Source organism: Lissotriton helveticus, chromosome 1_1, assembly GCF_964261635.1.
Source record: "Lissotriton helveticus chromosome 1_1, aLisHel1.1, whole genome shotgun sequence".
In the NCBI taxonomy this organism is placed as follows: Eukaryota; Metazoa; Chordata; class Amphibia; order Caudata; family Salamandridae; genus Lissotriton; species Lissotriton helveticus.
The window spans coordinates 1,269,371,330-1,269,389,992 of NC_136057.1; the positions used below are offsets into that span (position 1 = coordinate 1,269,371,330).

The 18,663-nt window shown below is 41.9% G+C and overlaps 1 protein-coding gene across 1 annotated transcript in view; it reads left to right on the forward strand.

The window, feature by feature from the left end:
• Positions 1 to 18,663, forward strand: part of NAMPT (nicotinamide phosphoribosyltransferase) — a 270,111-nt gene that overhangs the window by 144,097 nt on the left and 107,351 nt on the right. The window contains exons 4-6 of the mRNA XM_078680357.1: positions 12,815 to 12,943; positions 13,098 to 13,256; positions 18,291 to 18,427. Of these exons, the coding sequence (XP_078536483.1) occupies positions 12,815 to 12,943; positions 13,098 to 13,256; positions 18,291 to 18,427 (425 nt within the window). The remainder of the gene's footprint in view (positions 1 to 12,814; positions 12,944 to 13,097; positions 13,257 to 18,290; positions 18,428 to 18,663) is intronic.

Genomic DNA, 18,663 nt, shown 5'->3' on the forward strand with positions numbered 1-18,663 from the left:
TTCCATTAGGATACACTTATCCGCCATGGCGGCTTATCTTCAAAACAGGCAGCATCTCTCTGTTTTCAGGGTGCCTGCAATTAAAGCTTTTCTAGAAGGGCTGAAGCGGGTCATTCCTCCCAGGACCCCGCCCGCTCCAGTGTGGAATCTCAACGTGGTCCTCACTAGGTTGATGGGCCCGCCTTTTGAGCCTCTACATTCGTTTGAGGTTCAGTTCTTGACATGGAAAGTGGCTTTCCTCATTGCTATCACGTCTCTCAGACGTGTTAGTGAGCTACAAGCGCTCACAATTCAGGAGCCATTTATTCAAGTCCATTCAAACAGGGTAGTGCTCCGCACTAACCCCAAGTTCCTTCCAAAGGTGGTGTCACAGTTTCATGTCAATCAGACGATTGAACTGCCCGCATTCTTTCCAAACCCAGAAACAGTAGCGGAAAGAATGCTCCACACGCTGGATGTTAAAAAGGCGTTAATGTACTACATTGACAGGACACAACACTTTAGAAAGACACAGCAACTTTTCGTTGCCTTTTCAGCACCGCACAAAGGCAACCCTATTTCCAAAGCTGGAATAGCCAGGTGGATCGTTAAATGTATTCAGATTTGTTATCAGAAGGCTAAAGGCACTTTAACGGTCCCCCCCAGGGCGCACTCCACACGCAAGTTGGGGGCCTCCATGGCATTCCTAGGTAACATTCCTTTGGAAGACATTTGTAGAGCAGCCACGTGGGCTACACCACATACATTTACCAAACATTACTGTTTAGATGTGCACTCCAAACAGCAGGCAGCTGTAGGACAGGCTGTTCTCAAAACTCTTTTTCAGACTTCTGCAGCTGGCACGGGCGGCCGCCGCTAATGAGGGGACTGCTATGTATTCTATGCAATAGATATGAATTTAGCAGCCCACATGCCTCGAACTGAATATGCTACTTACCAGTATGCATCTGTTCTTGGCATGTAGGGCTGCTAACATTCATATCGCCCACCCTCCTCCCCGGCGCCTGTAGCAGCTGCAATTACTTCTTGCATTTCATCACTAGCATGGACATCATTTCTACTATCACACTCCATCTTTGCCACAATGGCTAAAAACAATCTGGGGATGGAGTCGATGCCCATGCGCACTGTAGTCCAGGGGAGGAGCCACCTATCTCGTGATACTTCGAAGACTCTTCCAGGACAACAATGTGCAATCATCCGGACCCAACACTAGGCGGCGATCTATGCAATAGATATGAATGTTAGCAGCCCTACATGCCAAGAACAGATGCATACTGGTAAGTAGCATATTCATTACTGCCCCAGAGATGTCACTTTCTCCGTACTGCTCTGCTTCATTTATCCCACTCCCCAGGTCGGTATGGAAGCAGTTTGTTTAGCTGGCGGGGCACTCGTTTGCCGTGTGGGAGAAGGGAACTGTCCGAGAGTGTCTCTCAGGGAGTAGATTGGTTCACTGTCGGGCGGTGAGAGAGCAAGTGTGGCCGAGGTTGGAGGCAGAGTCCTGCAGGCCTGCGGCTGGCAGCAGGAAGCCACGTCCATTCTGCCTCCCCATACCCGTTGTCCCTCTATGCCCACCTGATCAGATGCTGCTGTGGGAACTATCCAGTGGACTTGTGCTCTTGTGCGCATCTCGCTTCCGGAGCGTCATTCACCCTAAGCCTCGTCCTGTTCAATTAGGTTTATTAGTCCATTCCTGAGATACAGTATTAGTCTTTAATATAACTTCCCAGTGTTTCTTTCAGCCTGTCTTCCTGCAGTGAAAATAGCTCTGAGGTGCTAGTCGCTGTAAGAAGATGCTAACTTTCAAATTGTACATGTCCTTCTTTTAAATGCTGTGCACCCTGCTTTGTGGGCTACAAGATCTACGTCGGAGTGACTTATTAATAATTAAAAAGAAGGTTTTTGCCTGTCAACATGGTTTATATTAACAGGTTGTCATGCATGTTTTCCACTGCTATAATCGGGCTACAAAGAAATGCCTGGAACCATATTTGCAGTGCTCCTCGAGTGGATGGCACAAGAGGTGTTGCAGCCTACTTGTGGCATTTAATTTCTAGGCCCTGGGTACATTTTGCACTGTATACTAGGGACTTATAGGAAAATTAAATTTACTAATTGGAAATATAGGAATTTTGATGTGCTTAAAGGGGCAGTGCAGAACTTTACCACTGGTTAGAAGTGATAAAGTGCATAGAGTTCTACAGCCAGCAAAATAAAGGGTCAGTGAAAAACATATGCTTTTCATATTTGTAATTGGGGTTGTTAATGAATATGAAGTAGACTTGAAATTCCAAATTTGAATAGTGGATACAAAAAATTAGTAATACATGACTTTGTCTTTCTAGTCTTGTAATTTACATACAAAACAAACGTTTAAAATGATTAGAAGTTATTGGACTAGAAGTGACACACAAGTCGTCCTAAGAGTGAGTCAGCATACAAAGCACTGTCAGAAAACTAACTCTAGAATAGTGTTAACATCGCCACCAGTCTTCAGCAAAATATGCAGAGTGATGTGAACCTTTTCTTTTAGGCCCAACAGTCTGGGCATTCACCGTCCAATTGTTTTTCTCAGGCTCATTCAGATGGACCTTGCACTGTAACAATTAGAGCATGTAGCTCTCTGCCACGGTGCAACTAAAGCTAAGAAGCAGAGAACTCGCCTAGTGAGGTAAGGCTGCCCCTCAAATATTCCCAGAAGCCAAGCCTCCGGAATCATACCGAAGTATTCAATGATCATTTTTAGTTAACCCTGTTCAAATACTTTTGCAATATTTATTTATCCGAGAGGCAATCAATCGGGCCAAGTTCAGGAGTCCTGGCCCACTCATACTACACCTAGGGCAGGATTTGGTGATGAAAGATGGTAGGATCTGTCTTATGGAATTTAACTGAAGTGAGATGGGTCTGATGAAGGAAATTGAATGCAGTAGAAGCCTGATTTAGAGACACCTTTTTGGTCTGTAAACAAATATTAGCCCACTGAGCATCCGTCAGTGCATGCTGTCACTGCACCTTCCAATAATGCTAGTAGGTTTTTAAAGCTCCACAAAAATAGGTATATATAACTTCGTAGGTAGGTTCTGGACAGGAGCCACGTAAAGTTAGCTTACTTTTGGTGTTGAGGAAATCTCATTCCTAATACTAATAAACTCTAGACGTAGGAGCGAATGTTACTTTAAGATCTTATATATTTTATCACTGGAGGGTTCATAATTGGTGATAGAGGCTAACTTGCCATATTTGGAATCCTTCTGATACACTTCCTTTTTCAACGTATCTGTTGTCACCAGATGCATCTTACTCGCCTGCTGCTTAATACACCTCCAAAATGCAGTAGTAGTGGTTTTTTTTATAATTCAATGGGGTACGTCAGTCTAACTTAAGAATTGATGTAATTAAGGCCTTCGTGGCAAGTCTTACGAGTACTCCCTCCTAGATTGCACCAGTCCCTTCCTGGGGCCATGCTATGGTTCTTAATAGAACTATGGGGGATTACCCTTCAAGTTACTCGGATTTGTGCATTGCGGAGTGGATAGAAAATGAAATTCAATTGAAGAACCTAATAAACCAGTACACAAAAAACAGGGTGTTAATTCACTATTAGAAGCCATTGATTCACCCTTTTTTTTAACTTTTTTTTTTTTTTTTATCTGAGCGACAGTTAGCGTAAAAGCACTACTCGCTTTACAGGGCCTATAAAGTGCTGCATAGACAGTGCTTGGCCCATCAAGAAATCCAAATAACTTATTCTTGCTTTATTATGCTTAAGCTAAACATACATTTTATGCTATGCCTAGGATGCATTCCACTTGTACAAAAAGAACCACAATGGCCTTCCTGGGTAATATTCCGCTAGCAGACAAGTGGTGCTGCTACTGCGACAGCTCGCCACACAGTTACCAAGCACTACTGTCTAGACATTCATGCCTGCTGAGAGGCACAAGTCAGGCTGACAGTATTTAAAAACCTTGTTCCAGATGTCTTCTGCTTTTGCTTGCACGCCACGGCTTTAGGGATGTGGGTACTGCTTTTCAGTCTATGCGCATGATGTGATCTACAGCAGGACATGCTGGAAACGGCAACTACTTCCCTTTAGCAGCCTGTTTGCAGCTTGTGCCCTACATACCTCCCTGGATGATAGCAGACAGGAGACTTTTTTCACTGACATTATCTTTTCACTTCCTTAGTAACAAGTTGTTCCTTTCCAAGTATATAGATCATGTAATGCTTCGCTTGTCCCCACGTACCTCTACCCTTGGGAGTCACAATCGGAGTTGGATTCTGTGCCCTGGTGCATTTTGTGTTTCATGGAAGTTTACACAGATAGGGTGATCACCTCCTTCAGGGTCTTTAGTAACTCTCTTTAAATATCCAGAACTTTCATGTGATCACTTATACATTCTGGGTGTTGTAGTCTTGCTTGGCTTCCATTGCATTAATCATACAAATGCACCTGAAAACGATGTATAGGTGAAAAATTCAGAGTTGGAGTCGGTATCTGTAATTACCTCGAGTGAGGTGGCCACTTATCACATTTTTTTTAGAAGAAAAGCAACAGTCCAAATCCAACACTAGAGGGCTGGAGTGTGCAGTGTGCACAGATCCTGAATTTGGTGTTATAAAAGCTTCAAACTGATGGCGACAGGCAAGTAGCTTTTTTCCTTATCCACCTCACGAGCACCAGATATCACACCCGAGTCCTCAACCTCCAATCTCAACAGCTTTTAGCTGAAACCCAGTACAAAGTCTGTGTACGGGATTAAAAACGCCCCGAGAATGAACCAAGGATATGTCCAGATATTGTTTGCACATTAGCAAAATACAGTTTTGTATTTGTGAACAAACATTCACTTGTCCACTGTCATTTAAAGTACTGTGGTGTTCTTTGAAAATAACATGACCGCCAGTCACGTAAATAATCTCATGGGGTAAAATGGACAGAATAAAGAACATGTGCATCAGGTGTCACCAAGCAGCGATGACCTTCCTCCTGTGATGTGTAGCAGGCGGCTGAGGAAGTCTTGCAGAGCAGGACCATGTACCAACGTCACAGTGCACAGCTTCATCAGGTGACGCAACACCCTCCAATCCAGCTCCAAGTGCGGGGCCAGGAGCCAGGCTTCTCTCCCTCTTTCTGCCATCACCCAGAGGTGCAAACGTTTCCACCTGGAGCGGTGACAGAGGATGGCCACAGCCCTAACGGGGCGTATTTGAAGCCATCACAGCCGCCCCCTGTCGGGCACTTTAGGGCGCCATACTTGCAAACTCCTATGGAACTAGCTGTTCAAAGTTCACACATGTCTCTTTATAGGCACTCCGTATCTTCCATAATGCTAGCAACACAGATAGGTTCGAAAATCTGTATTCATGCACCCAAGAATGAAAACCAGAAAGAACCGCATCCAGCGGACATCAAAATTAGGAACCCAGGCAGTTGCTTCACTGAAAAGAGTTGAGCAAACCAAGGATAAGGGAAGTAGGCCTCTTGCACACTTCTGTTGCTCAACAAATGTCATTGCTGTATCAGCGTGAGTGGGGGAAATATTTTCTCTTTCTCAGTTATAATTTTAGCAGAGTACCGTGGAACGTTATGATGTTTTTAGTCCTCCAAGCTTTCTTTATAGGACCGAAGTGCCCATGAGCGCACGGACCCGCACTTAGGAAGTCAAGATAACACTTCTGATTCTCATAAATTGAATCTCCCCATGCTCCTTGACAGCTCTTGCGATGAGACACAATCCTTCTAATTCAGGATCTTTTCAATGTTAGTTCTGGGGTGACCCAATAATATGTGAGTTTGTTTCATAAAAACATCAGACAGCAGAGCTTCAGATATCTGGCACACCTAATAAACAAATATTTTTCCTCTGAGGAAAGTGTACCAGCAGCACTTCAGGATGGTCCATGATTGAATCATCTGCAAGTAGCTGTATCACACCCAAGTTTCAAAGAGCTACTAGATATAGGTTCTGTCTCTCCCCGCAACCTGTAAAGCTCCCTGCTGCACAAGAGAATGGTGAATGAGGATTGTGCTTTTTAGTTCTTACACAATATGTTGATTACAAAGCGCATGAAACGAGATCAACAAGTGACCAATCAGCTGCTACTTTTCCCAATGTACAACGCGGTGTGGATAAGCTAAAAGAGGCCTCCTTCTGCGTGATCACTTTATGACTGACTTGTTCTGATTTAAAAATATAAGTTGTACATTTATAAACATCGCATAAAAGAATGTATGCACACTTTAATCATTTTGAATGCGAATCAATATTTAAGCAGCATGTCAAAACGTAGATGCAAAAATGTTGACACCAAAACTTGACTATGCCAAGCGGAGTACTTAATTACTCTAACACAGACTTCTCCAACGAGTAGCTTGTGAGCTACTGGTAGCTCTCCACCTACCTGTGAGTAACTCCCCTGTGTGCAGCTCAGCCTAAAAAAATAAAAGCTTCTGTTTGATTAAATTATTATAGGTATACCAAAATTTAAGTGTGAGTTTGATCTGAAAATGTGTGTATGTTCAGAACACCTCATTTCAACAATCTTTTTAATGTCTATACTTGAATAATAAATCATGCAACATTGGAAGACGTATTACTAATATTACCTTGGTGCCAGAGGTCTTGCAGCTGTGGCGATTATGTATTACTGTTGTGGAGGCATTCCAAATTGGCTAAGGCTTTTTTACATTACTTCCGGTATTACTGCAGTAAACTTAATCCGGGCTTGTAATCTTGCAGGAGTGGCCTATAACGTAATCTTGTTTGATGTGTCCAACGCTAATAATAAATGCTCAGGATGACTTTCATTAAACATAAGTAGCTCTTGTGAGTGAAAAGGTTGGAGACCCCCTGCTCTGACACTAGTTGGAATAGTAAATTAACCCAGACCCGCAGCCGGCAATGAAGTGAGTTTGGCTGGTTTTAGGAATTGAAAAATGTTCGAAACTTGTAGGCAATATGGTCAATATTTTGGCAGTGGATCTTTTTTAGTATGTTTGTCAGGTCTGATTTTTCCATGCAGTCTGTTATACAGTAGATAACAATCACTCTATACTATTCTCATAAATTGAGAACTACTCAAGTGTATATAATGGGTGTCCATTATATACTTGTACTAAATATATTTTTACTGTGGGATTTGTTTTGTAGGAGGCCTGTTTCACACATCTAAATGGTAGAAACCTGATTGGGCTGCGATACTGTGCTGTGACTTCTAAATACCTGTGTTTTCATTGAAAAGAAGTGAAGGGGGAGGCGCTGGGAGAGAATATTGGGTCAACAGATCACGGTTTGCTACCCCTGACATTTTCCCAAAAGGGAAACTTGTATTTATTTATTTTAAAGTCAGATCATGGGCTGCTTCAAAATAACACGTTTTCCGTTTAGGAATGCAAACACTGATGGTGGTATTCTGGTCTTTGCAGGCCACCATCCGTGTTTTTAGCAAATCACAGGGGCAGACAGATAGCGACTTGCCTAATTTGATTTGGCGGGTTGTTTTACGGCCTCCTGTGACTGGAGATTTTGTGATGTGACATCTTAGTACAAAGGTCACATCGCAAAATTAAAGACAACCTTTTGAGTTGAGTTGAGATAAAATTTGTAAAGCGCTACTTTGCCCGTAGGCATCAAGGCGCTAGGGATGGAAAAGCTGTGTGAGTGGTGAACAAGGGGGACCTGACTTTTCGTACATCCAGGCTGTTTGACCCAATTACAGGTAGGGATTCACAAACTATTTATTCATTAAATAATCTAGTAAATCGAGTAATGCATCCGTAATAAGCCAGGATAGTTCACTATTGGTAAAACTGGCAAATTGCGTCTCTAACCTCTCGTATCACATGAAGTGCCCCTTGCCTGCGATCCATTCTTACAGCAGACTTTCCTAATTCAAACACTGCAGCCCTTTAGTGCAAACTGGTTAATTCCAATTGCTGACCTGTTTTTAATCTCCGTCAAGCAATTGGCCACGTAAGACCCTTTCAGATCCGAAGTTTTATATCAGCAGTGTTAAATTGTCCATCTAGTATGACCCCGGTGCATATTTTCCTCTTACAGACCAGACTGTATAAACAAATCTTATACATTTTACAAGACTTCATGTAACCATCACGTCAGAAGTGAAGATTCAGTATAGTGCAAAGAACTGCTTACTTCGCTAACGCCATAGTTAAGACCTACACAAACATATTAAAAGTTCCTGTCTTTACTGTTAGCAAAGAGGTACCCAAGAACTGTAAACTCTGAGTGTTATTGACATTTACACTATCTTGCTTCAAAACCTCAAGTGGCAAGGCACTACGTGTTCTGATGAGAGTGAGCGAGAGAGAGGCGAAAAAGAGTAAAACACTATGCATTGGCCATCTTGGAATGGAAAAACAGTGATACACTATGGACAACAGCATTCCGTAATGTTTGCTTGTTTAAAAGGAAGTGCCCGCGTGGGATGCAGAGCACTGTATATGAAATGAGTGGCAATAAAATTACCTGGAGAGCTGTAGTATCCTCTTAAGAAACATTAAAGTAATCTTTTATTTTTTTCTTAGTGCACCAGTCAGGCCCTGGCTGTTATCACTGGCTGTCCACCATAACCAGCTGATGCCTCCTGCACTGAACTTAATCTTTCCATCAGGCAAGCAGTACTATTTTTCCTAAGAGGGCCTAGCAAGGATTCAGACGATGCAATCAGACAATGTAATAAAAGCAAAATTGAGTCCCAATATTCGTGCATTAAAATACCTTTTATTTGAGAATGGACTTAATTATCTTAATCCTATGTAGCGTTATCACGTGGAATTACTCAAGAATTCCTCAAGATTACGTGGCATTACTAGAGTAATTCTGCGTTTAGCGCAAAAATGACACCTTGCATCCAAAATGGACATGAGGATGCATTTTTGCGCTTGTGTGCTCTTGGGGTAGGAATTTTTCCCAACTTACTCCTGTCTTTTTGCGTTATTTTCCTAGTGCAAAATGCTCCCTTGTGTCCAAACTGAACGCAAGGGTGCATTTTTGCGCTAAGAAAGAGCGCTCAATGCATCATAGCGAGCGCGGGCACTCGCTCTCACTAAATGTGCTCTTGTAGTATGATTTACCCCACAACCCCAGTTTATGCAAGCAGGAGTAATTACGTATATCTGTAATTATGTGTCCAAGAGTAAAACGAAATTACCAAAATTACTCTGATCACTCCAGCGTAATTGGAATTCCTACGAGGCCTACTTTCAATGCAAAATCTTAAGGATACATGTTGTTCAAAAGAACCTCACTTGTGTGAAAATAAACATGATTGGTCTCATACGCTCCTTTGAGTACTGTAGGACACTTTGAAACATATGCTATCATTAAGAAATCAACTCCCTTATTGTTGGTCTCCATCTTCTAGTACAATGTAGCTGATCATTCTGATGGTGACCTCTGTAGCAAGAGTTCTCCTTACCATCCTAGCTGGTTGGTAACAAGTTCAGGGAGTATTGATAGGCTTGTGTGCTTTGCCCATGAGAGTGTGCAGGAAATGAAAGTGCATCTGTGGGAGTTTAATGGTGGGATGTCCACCTTAAAGTGCAGTGGTATGCATTTACATGTGTGTCTTCTGTTTATCGATTCCGCTGAGAGAGGGATCTTAGCACGCACCTAGGGCATTGATTTGTGAACTGAGAGGACACAAGTGAGCATGAAATGTGAGCTGAATAGAGTTGTGTAATATTATACCTGTCAATACATATGATGTGGTATTTGGGGCACAAAAGTCTTAGTGCCATACTCCATGTTTGCCGGTGCCATAAGCCGACATACAATGGAGTGTTCAAAATGCCGGACCCCATGCTGTAAATCATTTGGTGCAAAAGAAACAATTGATGAACGGAATGCTGGACAATGCAAGCATTCACCCCCAGTCACAAGGATCTGGGTTAAATCCATCATTATTTTGCTAACCACACCGCCCCAGTTTAGACCCAGCCATATGCAAATCAGTCTTGACCCTGTTCCTTGTGGGAACAGTCCAGCCCGAACTGCTAAGCTAGGTCCTCCCTGGACCGGAAACCAGCATTCTGGGCCCGGTTCAGGGCATCACCCTTCATCAGCCAGGCTAGCTTGAATCCAGTGGTGTTCTGAGCACGGGACCCACGTCTGGGCATACCCTTCCCACTTAGGGCGACATATGCAAAAGAAACAATTGATGAACGGAATGCTGAACAATGCAAACATTCACCCCCAGTCACTAGGATCTGGGTTGAATCCATCATTCTATTGCTCACCACCCCAGTTTAGACCCAGCCATATGCAAATCAGTCCTGACCCTGTTCCTTGTGGGAACAATCCAGCCCAAACTGCCTAGCCAGGTCCTCCTTGGCCTGGCATGGTGAGCAAAAAATTATGTATTTAGGCCCAGATCTCTGTACTGGGGTGAATGTATGACATTGTTCTGCATCCTGTCCATCAGTTACTCTTTTTGCGTAAATCATTTGGTGGTATACTCTGGCTCAGCTCTCGTGGTACAGTGCACAAACAGACCTTTCACGGATGAGCTTTTACAGTTGGTATACTGCTGCAAGCTTTTGTATGGCTGAGGTGATCTGGACTTGAGGTGGTGGGCCGAAACGTGTCTGCAAGAAGCCACTTCCAGGCATGCTCACAAGCCCAAAAAATGTCAGAGCCAATGGCTAGTAATAAAAAAAACGTAGAGGCAGAGGAAAGACTCATTGTTGCGTGCTCAAAAAATGTATGGCTCATTAAAGTAAACCGTAAAATGATTTTACTTTGGGAAAGCAGGGCCCAACTGGCGTTACTTTTTTAAATTAAAAAGCTGCCACAGGGATGGGAGCTAACTAGATGAGCTGTACCCCAAATGGTCGGCTTCTTCTTCTGCCTCAATGCCATGTTCCCCGAAGATGTCCGGTTGTTGTCAGACTTCTGCCACTGTATTCTCCAATGTACCCACGTTCGCTCACATTTGTACCAAACGGTCATCTTGGACTGGGAAGGTGAGGTGTCGTCGTGGTCTGGGGAGAGGCAGAAATTGCAGACCCGTTGGTTTTCTGACCTTGGAAATTTGTAGTAGCACAGGAGGCAGTATCGGAAGGCAGCCTTTTCATCACTGTTTACACATTCTCGGTGAGATGTCTTTGAGGCAATGGGCACAAAGCTCAGAAGAGGACTTGAGGCCACGACGATGAAGCATCTAAGAAGGCAGGTGTCTGCTGAACGCCATTCTGAAGAAAACTAAACTATCATGAAGTGGCAATTCTTCTGGTGCTCCCAGAGTCGAAAGGTGACTGAATGGGCCTGAAGGAAAGCCCTACAAGCGCCTACCTTGGAGCCTCATTGGTACACGTCCGAACCTGATGACGTAAAAAACCATTTAACATTGACCGTGTTCACTGCCAACTAAGGGAGGAGTCACTGCACCTTGTGACTCGCTAGACTTCAAAGAAAAACAACTTGCAACCATCTGAGCCCAACATTAAATGGCAGATCATGTGTATCTTCAGCAACATTCTGTGAGCAGATGCTTACTGGTTAACTAACTTTCTTCTCTCAAAATCCTAAGAAATACAATTGAACACCAGTTTATACATTTAGACTTTTTAGGGTTCTGCACCTTAATGAGCAGGAGTCACTACTGATAATGATAGTGTTGCCAGTTGTCGCAATAATATTTGCCTTGCATAATACGTTGACTTTCATGAAGGTCATATCCTTAACTCAGAATTTCTTTAGAAATAATTGTCATATTCCACTTTTCTAAATGTAATGGAGAAAGTACATTTGTCTCAACTTCCCTATTCCACCCTCCTCCTCAAAAACATATTACATGTCTGTCATGCAGTTGTGTCCTATGTTAATTATGTTATCCAACTTCCCCCATCCTATACTTTTTTGACTGCTTTATCAGAACAAATACATATATAGCATCATTCAATATGTTTTTCTTCTACATCAATTCAAAAAGTCGGTTTTGCAATTGAAATTCACTTTTAATGTAGTACGTGTACAGTAACTGATTTGTAAATATGACTCAAGCCCTTGGTAAAATTTGGACTTGTGGGTTGAGGTCTGAGGTTTAGCCGTCACAAATCTGTGTGCAACCCTTATTCACAGATTGATGCCAGAGAGCAGTGTCTGCTGGTCCTCCCTGTAACCTAGGGGAGTCATGACTTAGTGGAGGCCAGGCACAAATTCAGCTCAGGTCCTGTACACCAACAGTACTTCAAACCATGGGCGTACATGGTCCTATTTCCAATGCTAAGTATGTGGTAAGAATACAATCCACTCTCTTTTTGTTTTTGGTGCACAGTCTTGTGTTTTAAAGTAATAATAAAACGTGTTATGTGAAATGGTACAATGCAAAATTGTATTAACCGCCACAAATTGTTTATAAAGCAAAATTCTTGAACTTCACCAGCATGATTAAAGTTTCATAAGGGCCTACTCTTCATCCACGTGGCTCAAGGTAGCCAATAAACAGTAAAACAACTAGTGCGTGCCCCTGATGCTTACTTTTCATGGAATTTCAGCCTTGAAAATCGGATTCACTGACCGAATGGCCCTTCCCTCTACACAGAGGGCATTTGGTGGAGTTGGATATGTGTGCAAAGAAAATGTACTCTGAACATTTGCATAGGAGCATTTTTTTAACCACCAATTGAATTTTTTTCTGGCATGGTTTTGTCACTTTTTTTCCACCATATTGAACTTCACTCTTGATATAGAAGTATGCTGAAAAATTATTGGGGCCCCTTAATGCAGCATCACTAGTTTTGTTTAACTAAAGGTCCTTTTTCTTTTCTTCTTTCTTTTAGAAGTACGATGGTCATCTTCCTGTGGAAGTGAAAGCGGTTCCTGAGGGCAGCGTCATTCCCAGAGGAAACGTTCTCTTCACAGTGGAAAACACAGATCCTGAATGTTTCTGGCTTACAAACTGGGTTGAGGTTAGTTGACATGTTTGTCTCCTTCCTTTCATGGCTCTTTAAAATTAGATGTGCTATTTTAGGAAGTTTAGATCTATAAGTTATTATTACTAATGTGCTAGCTACACGGCCCTGAGACTGAGCACTTAATGCTTCTTGTTGTATCACCATGCAGACGATACTTGTTCAAACCTGGTATCCTATAACGGTGGCCACCAACTCCAGGGAGCAGAAGAGGATTTTGGCAAAGTATTTGATGGAGACCTCTGGCACTTTAGACGGATTGGAGTACAAATTGCATGACTTTGGCTACCGAGGGGTGTCTTCCCAAGAGGTAAACACAACTTTGCTCATTGTTTATCAACTTGCAACTTATTTTGTTTTTGTATTGCAACATAAATCAAATCCTACTCCTGGGTGCCACCATTCGTGTAGACGATGCTCCGAAACCTAATCTTGCATGGAAGACAAACCTTCTAAAGTATTGCTTGCAGACGGACTTGTACTCACAGACCAAGTATCTTTTAAAAGTCCGTTATTCATTGACACGACTGAGCAGGTGCATAGCATTGAGGCATCTTGGTGTACACTTGGATATTAACGACTACCTGATATTCTGGCCAATAATGTTCAGAAAATGTTTGTAGACCGTAGTAAACTGTTTGAAGAACTTACACCTTGTGGTTGCAGTGTAGTAAATCAAACAAAAGCAATTTATTTATCTATTTATTTATTCAAAGTTTTATATAGCGCGAACAAGATCCTTACAGATATCAGAGCGCTTCACAAAGACAGGGTAGGGGCAGTAGGAATGAACAGAGATAATGGGAGCAGTATAATAGTCACTAACATGGTAATAATAATAACATACATAGAACATATCAATATACAATCAGGTAAACAAGTAATAGAAGACAGCACAAGTCATTGATCCCACTACAGGGGTGTTCAGGTACACCTTGGGTGTGTGGATGGCTTATACCAGTGTTTTAGTATAGAGAGAACACTGAGTGGGGGCAACGGGAGAGTGGATCAGTGAACCAGCGTGTATCATATATTGGTCGGTAGAAGAGAATAGCGTAGTAGTGTCAGATTGCTTCACAATTTTCAACATTTAGGAGTGTGAAGTACATCCAGCAAGCCACAAACTGCAAAATGGTGGCACATGGTATTTTCTGAAGGCTGCTACCAATTCCGACCAAGCTTCTATCAGCCACTTGGATATATACACATATCAGAGTAAATATATATATATATATATATATATATATATATATATATATATATATATATATTGTGTATATACACGATAATAAAAGTATGCTATTGTTTCAAATGCATATACATTGGTGTCTAGTTAAATTGAGAATAGTTTTGGAGATCCTGTTTCTAATTCACAAAGATAAGTCCACTTCTAACCTCAGAAAAAATTCCAAAGATATGTCTTCACTTTGTGCCACTGTCACCAAATGTCAGTGGAGTGAGCATGGCTTTGAAATACTTGATGGGCAATCCTAGAAGCAAAACTAATCAAGGCAGCTAAAATCATCACAGTGATAGCACGGACTGGCACCCAATCTGAATCTTAAACAAAATGGGTTTATTACCAATTTGCCATAACTTGATAGGGTAGGCCCTTCCGCTGTGCTGGAACTTTCTCTCCGTACATGATGGATCTTTAAACAGCGGCAGCTCCTCCGCTAATGCGAAGGAGCTCCGCCCCACTGCTTCAACTGCAAGCTGAATACAAAAACTAAATGATAATACATTTCCGTTATTAGCATTTAGTTTTTTGTTTTCTGCTTGCAGTTGAAGCGGCGGGGTGGGCGGGGCTGGGCTCCCCGTGTCATAGGCGGAGGAGTGGTAGCAGCAACTTAATTATGCATGACTGTTTGGCCAGCCGTCTAGGGCCGCCCAAACCATCATGCGCACTTTGCATGTTCGCCACCCAGGCTGCATTACCACCTGGGTGGCGAACATGCACAGCCTGCAGCCCCTGTCCAAGTGCCGAAACACGGGTCTCAGACCAATCACAACACTGCTGTAATGCAGCGTTTCAATTGGTCAGGGTATTCTGGGAGGCTGTGTGCTTTGTTTCCTGGTTCCAGCTGCAGAGAGGACAGAGGAGAGGCAGCGGCCGGCAGTATTGAGGTAAGTGTTTTTTGGAGGGGGGGGGGGTTAATATTCCCCCACACCACCGCCCCCGTTGGATAGCAGCCACTACTGTCTTTATCATATTATGAGTCAAAGAACAAATGAAACAGCTTAACCATAAATTGCATTAATCATTTAATTTCAGTCACTAATGAGGATTTAGATAAGTTTAAAAAAACCTTTATTCTCTAAGAGATTATTAAAGTTCCTTTGTGTGTTTTCATTTTGATTAGTCCATAAATCTAAAGTATGCAGAAATATCATCATAAAAAAAAGTTAGTATGAAAAGTCAGGATATACATTTTAAGTGCGTTCTGTAAAGGACTAAGGGGCACATGCATCAACCTATTTACGAAGTGCAAACGGTGCGAATCGGTAAATTCGGCCGTTTGCACTTCCTAAATACGTTTTTGGGATGCATCAAACACTTTTTCAGAATTCGCATTTCTTAAAAATGCGAATGCATTTAAGGAATCGCATTTGTGCGATTCCTTAAATGCAATGCATCATTTAAAAAAAAATGTGAATTATGAAATAGGAAGTGCAAATTAACACGAGGTTGACCCTCGTGTTAATTTGCGAAAATCTGTCAAAAAGCTAAAAAAATGCATTTTTTAAACCTTCATGTTACAGACACACATGTCCTTAGGACATGTGTGTGTGAAACATGCACTTTCAAATGCATTTCAGGGGTGCCCCTGCACCCTTGGAATGCATCAACAAATTGCGAATTTGTAAATGCCTTCCCATTGACTCCTATGGGCCTTTTGGCCCATAGGAATCAATGGGATTTGCGAAAATGCACTTAGGAATTCGGTATTTATTTGCGATTCGGTAAAAATTGCGATTTTTACCGAATCACAAATAAATACCGAAAAAAATGATGCATAGCATTTTGCAATTCTTAATTTGCGATTCGGTAATTTTCGCAAATTAAGAAATGCAAAATGCATGAATGATGCATGTGCCCCTCTATCCCTATTCTAAAGGTCAGAGTATTAGATACGTAGAACCCATGAAAAGTTTGGATTCAAAAGGAAAAGAGTGAGATCAGAGGAGCATAAAACTCAAAGCAGAGCTTAAACAGAAATTCCCACATAGAGTAGTTATTTAAACTCTGCAGGATCTCAGTACATTCAAAATAATCCGCATATAGTGGCAGTAGCAATCTGTCAAAATCAAATGCCAATAATAGGGCAATAGGGAAACGGCAGCAGTGGTAGCTGCAACGGTCTAGAGTCTGGCAGACGGGAGAAACGGAATTGCATCTACCTATGAACACACCATAATATAAAAGACCCTAATGCATGCTGCAGGCATTATATCAGGCTCTATCATCCGCCGACCAACCAAATGGCATCTCTTGTCATTAAGTAGGTTCAGCTCCTCCGTTCCCACGAAAAATACATGCGACTTGAAAAGTTATCACAAAGTTAGCTACAAACATTCTTGCGTAGTTAGATTCTGGAAACATAAGCCTTAGTTCCCATAGGCATTTGAGCACAAGTCTCCCTACTACATAACTTTTGTTTCACTGTGAGAACAAAGAGCTACGAACTAAAAGACAAACCGCCTGATTCATCATCGGCGTGTTTTGCGAGTCTTTAATAGCGATTCATAAGGAATCGCTATTACAGACTCGCAAAACGGTATTCATGTAGGAATCGCTAAATAAATTGCGATTCCTACACATTCCTTATTTGCGATTAGCAAATTGATAATCGCAAATAAGGAATAACTCCCCATTCATTCCTATGGGCCTAAAGGCATGGGCCCATAGGAATGAATGGGGAGTATTCCTTATTTGCGATTAGCAATTTGCTATTCGCAAATAAGATAGCGATTTCAAGGGTGCTAGGGGTGTCCAAAGGACACCCTGTAGCACCCCTGAAATGTAATTTACAGTGGTGTTGCGCACACACATGTCCGAAGGACATGTGTGTGTGCAACATGCAACTTAGAAAAATGCTTTTAAAAGCATTTTTCTAAGTTTTCGCTATTTACCACGAGGTTTGACCTCGCGGTAAATAGCGGCCCGAAATTGCGAATTAGCAATTTAAAAATGGTTGATGAATTGCATTTAAGGAATCTCAAATAGAGATTCCTTAAATGTAATTCCTCGCAATTTAGCGAATTAGCAATTACCGATTTTTGCATTTGGGATGATGAATCCCAAATGCAAAAATTGCGCTCGCAAAGGGCCAGATTCACAGAATCTGGCCCTTTGCGAGCGCAATTCGGCTTGATGAATCAGGCTGAAATCACTGTTGGGTAATGCATTCCCTTTAATACAAACAAGATTTATTGTCTATAATGCACAACTATCTTAATCAAGTATTTATAAGGGAAAATAGGAAGTTCTTGTTAGTGTTGCTTATAAATTAATACATTTATTAAATCAGGGCATTCTGCAGTTATGGCGAACGTTTCTAACCTGGTTATTGTAAGGTCAAGCTTGTAATTTCATGCTGTGCACATTTCATCAATATGAAGTTTGCTCGTAGTTAAAGAAGCTTTCTTCTTAGCTTTTCTATGTCCTATGCGGTTAACTATGACTGCCTATTCCAAATCGGCACATTTCAAAAGCGTATCAATGGAGCATTGGATTTTACATTTATCATTTCATATTCATCTACTATGTTAACTAATTTTGTTTTTAAATTAGTGGTCTCGATTGCAGTTTAACAAAGTAAATAAGTACGTTTAAAGACTTGGGGTTTGATTACGAGTCTGCTGTCCACGGACTGCTAGGGGCGCGGTCTTCCGGTCTTCCGGCCGTCCTATTACAACTAGGGTGGTCTGACCGCCATTGCACTGCCGCAACCAATGGGGATCAGAAATCACTGGCGGCAGTGTGGCGGCTTTGAGGACATAATATGCTTGGCGGCACCACTGCGGTACTGCCAAACATATTGCGAGTTTCCTCTCCACCACAGTCTTCCTCATTCTCATTCCTTTTTTGTGTAATTAAATGTTTTTTGTCAGAGCCTGATTTTGTGTTGCAACTCATCTGTGGGCTTAGGAGACAATTGTTCATCAATAACACAAATGTTATTGAATCGTGAAAGATTGTACGTTTGAGATTCTGCTCCATTCCATTGCTGAAGTGACCATAAAAGGCCTTCTTCACGATGAAGTGCTGGTATATCAGTTTTGTTTTGCATATGCTGGTTTGTTCTACGTTGTTGCACATTACGGTTTCTCTTGTTTTAAGACTGCTGGAATTGGGGCGTCTGCTCACTTAGTGAACTTTAAAGGAACTGATACAGTTGCTGGAATTGGGTTAATTAAAAGATATTATGGAACAAAGGACCCGGTCCCTGGATTTTCTGTCCCCGCCGCTGAACACAGGTACAGTTTCTCAAAACTGCAGTTTTGAATGTCTGTATATTGAATTTAACTTGCCGCTCCACTTGCTTACGCTGCGTTCTTGCTGTTCAAGAGAAAAAACACTTATTCCATCAGATTTGTTTTAAACAAGCACTTGCTCGGAAATAACCAACTAAAACTAAAATAACTAAAATAAGGTCAGAATCTCACCTAATATGTAGCCTTGCTATTAGTACATTTTGTGTCATTAGTTAATA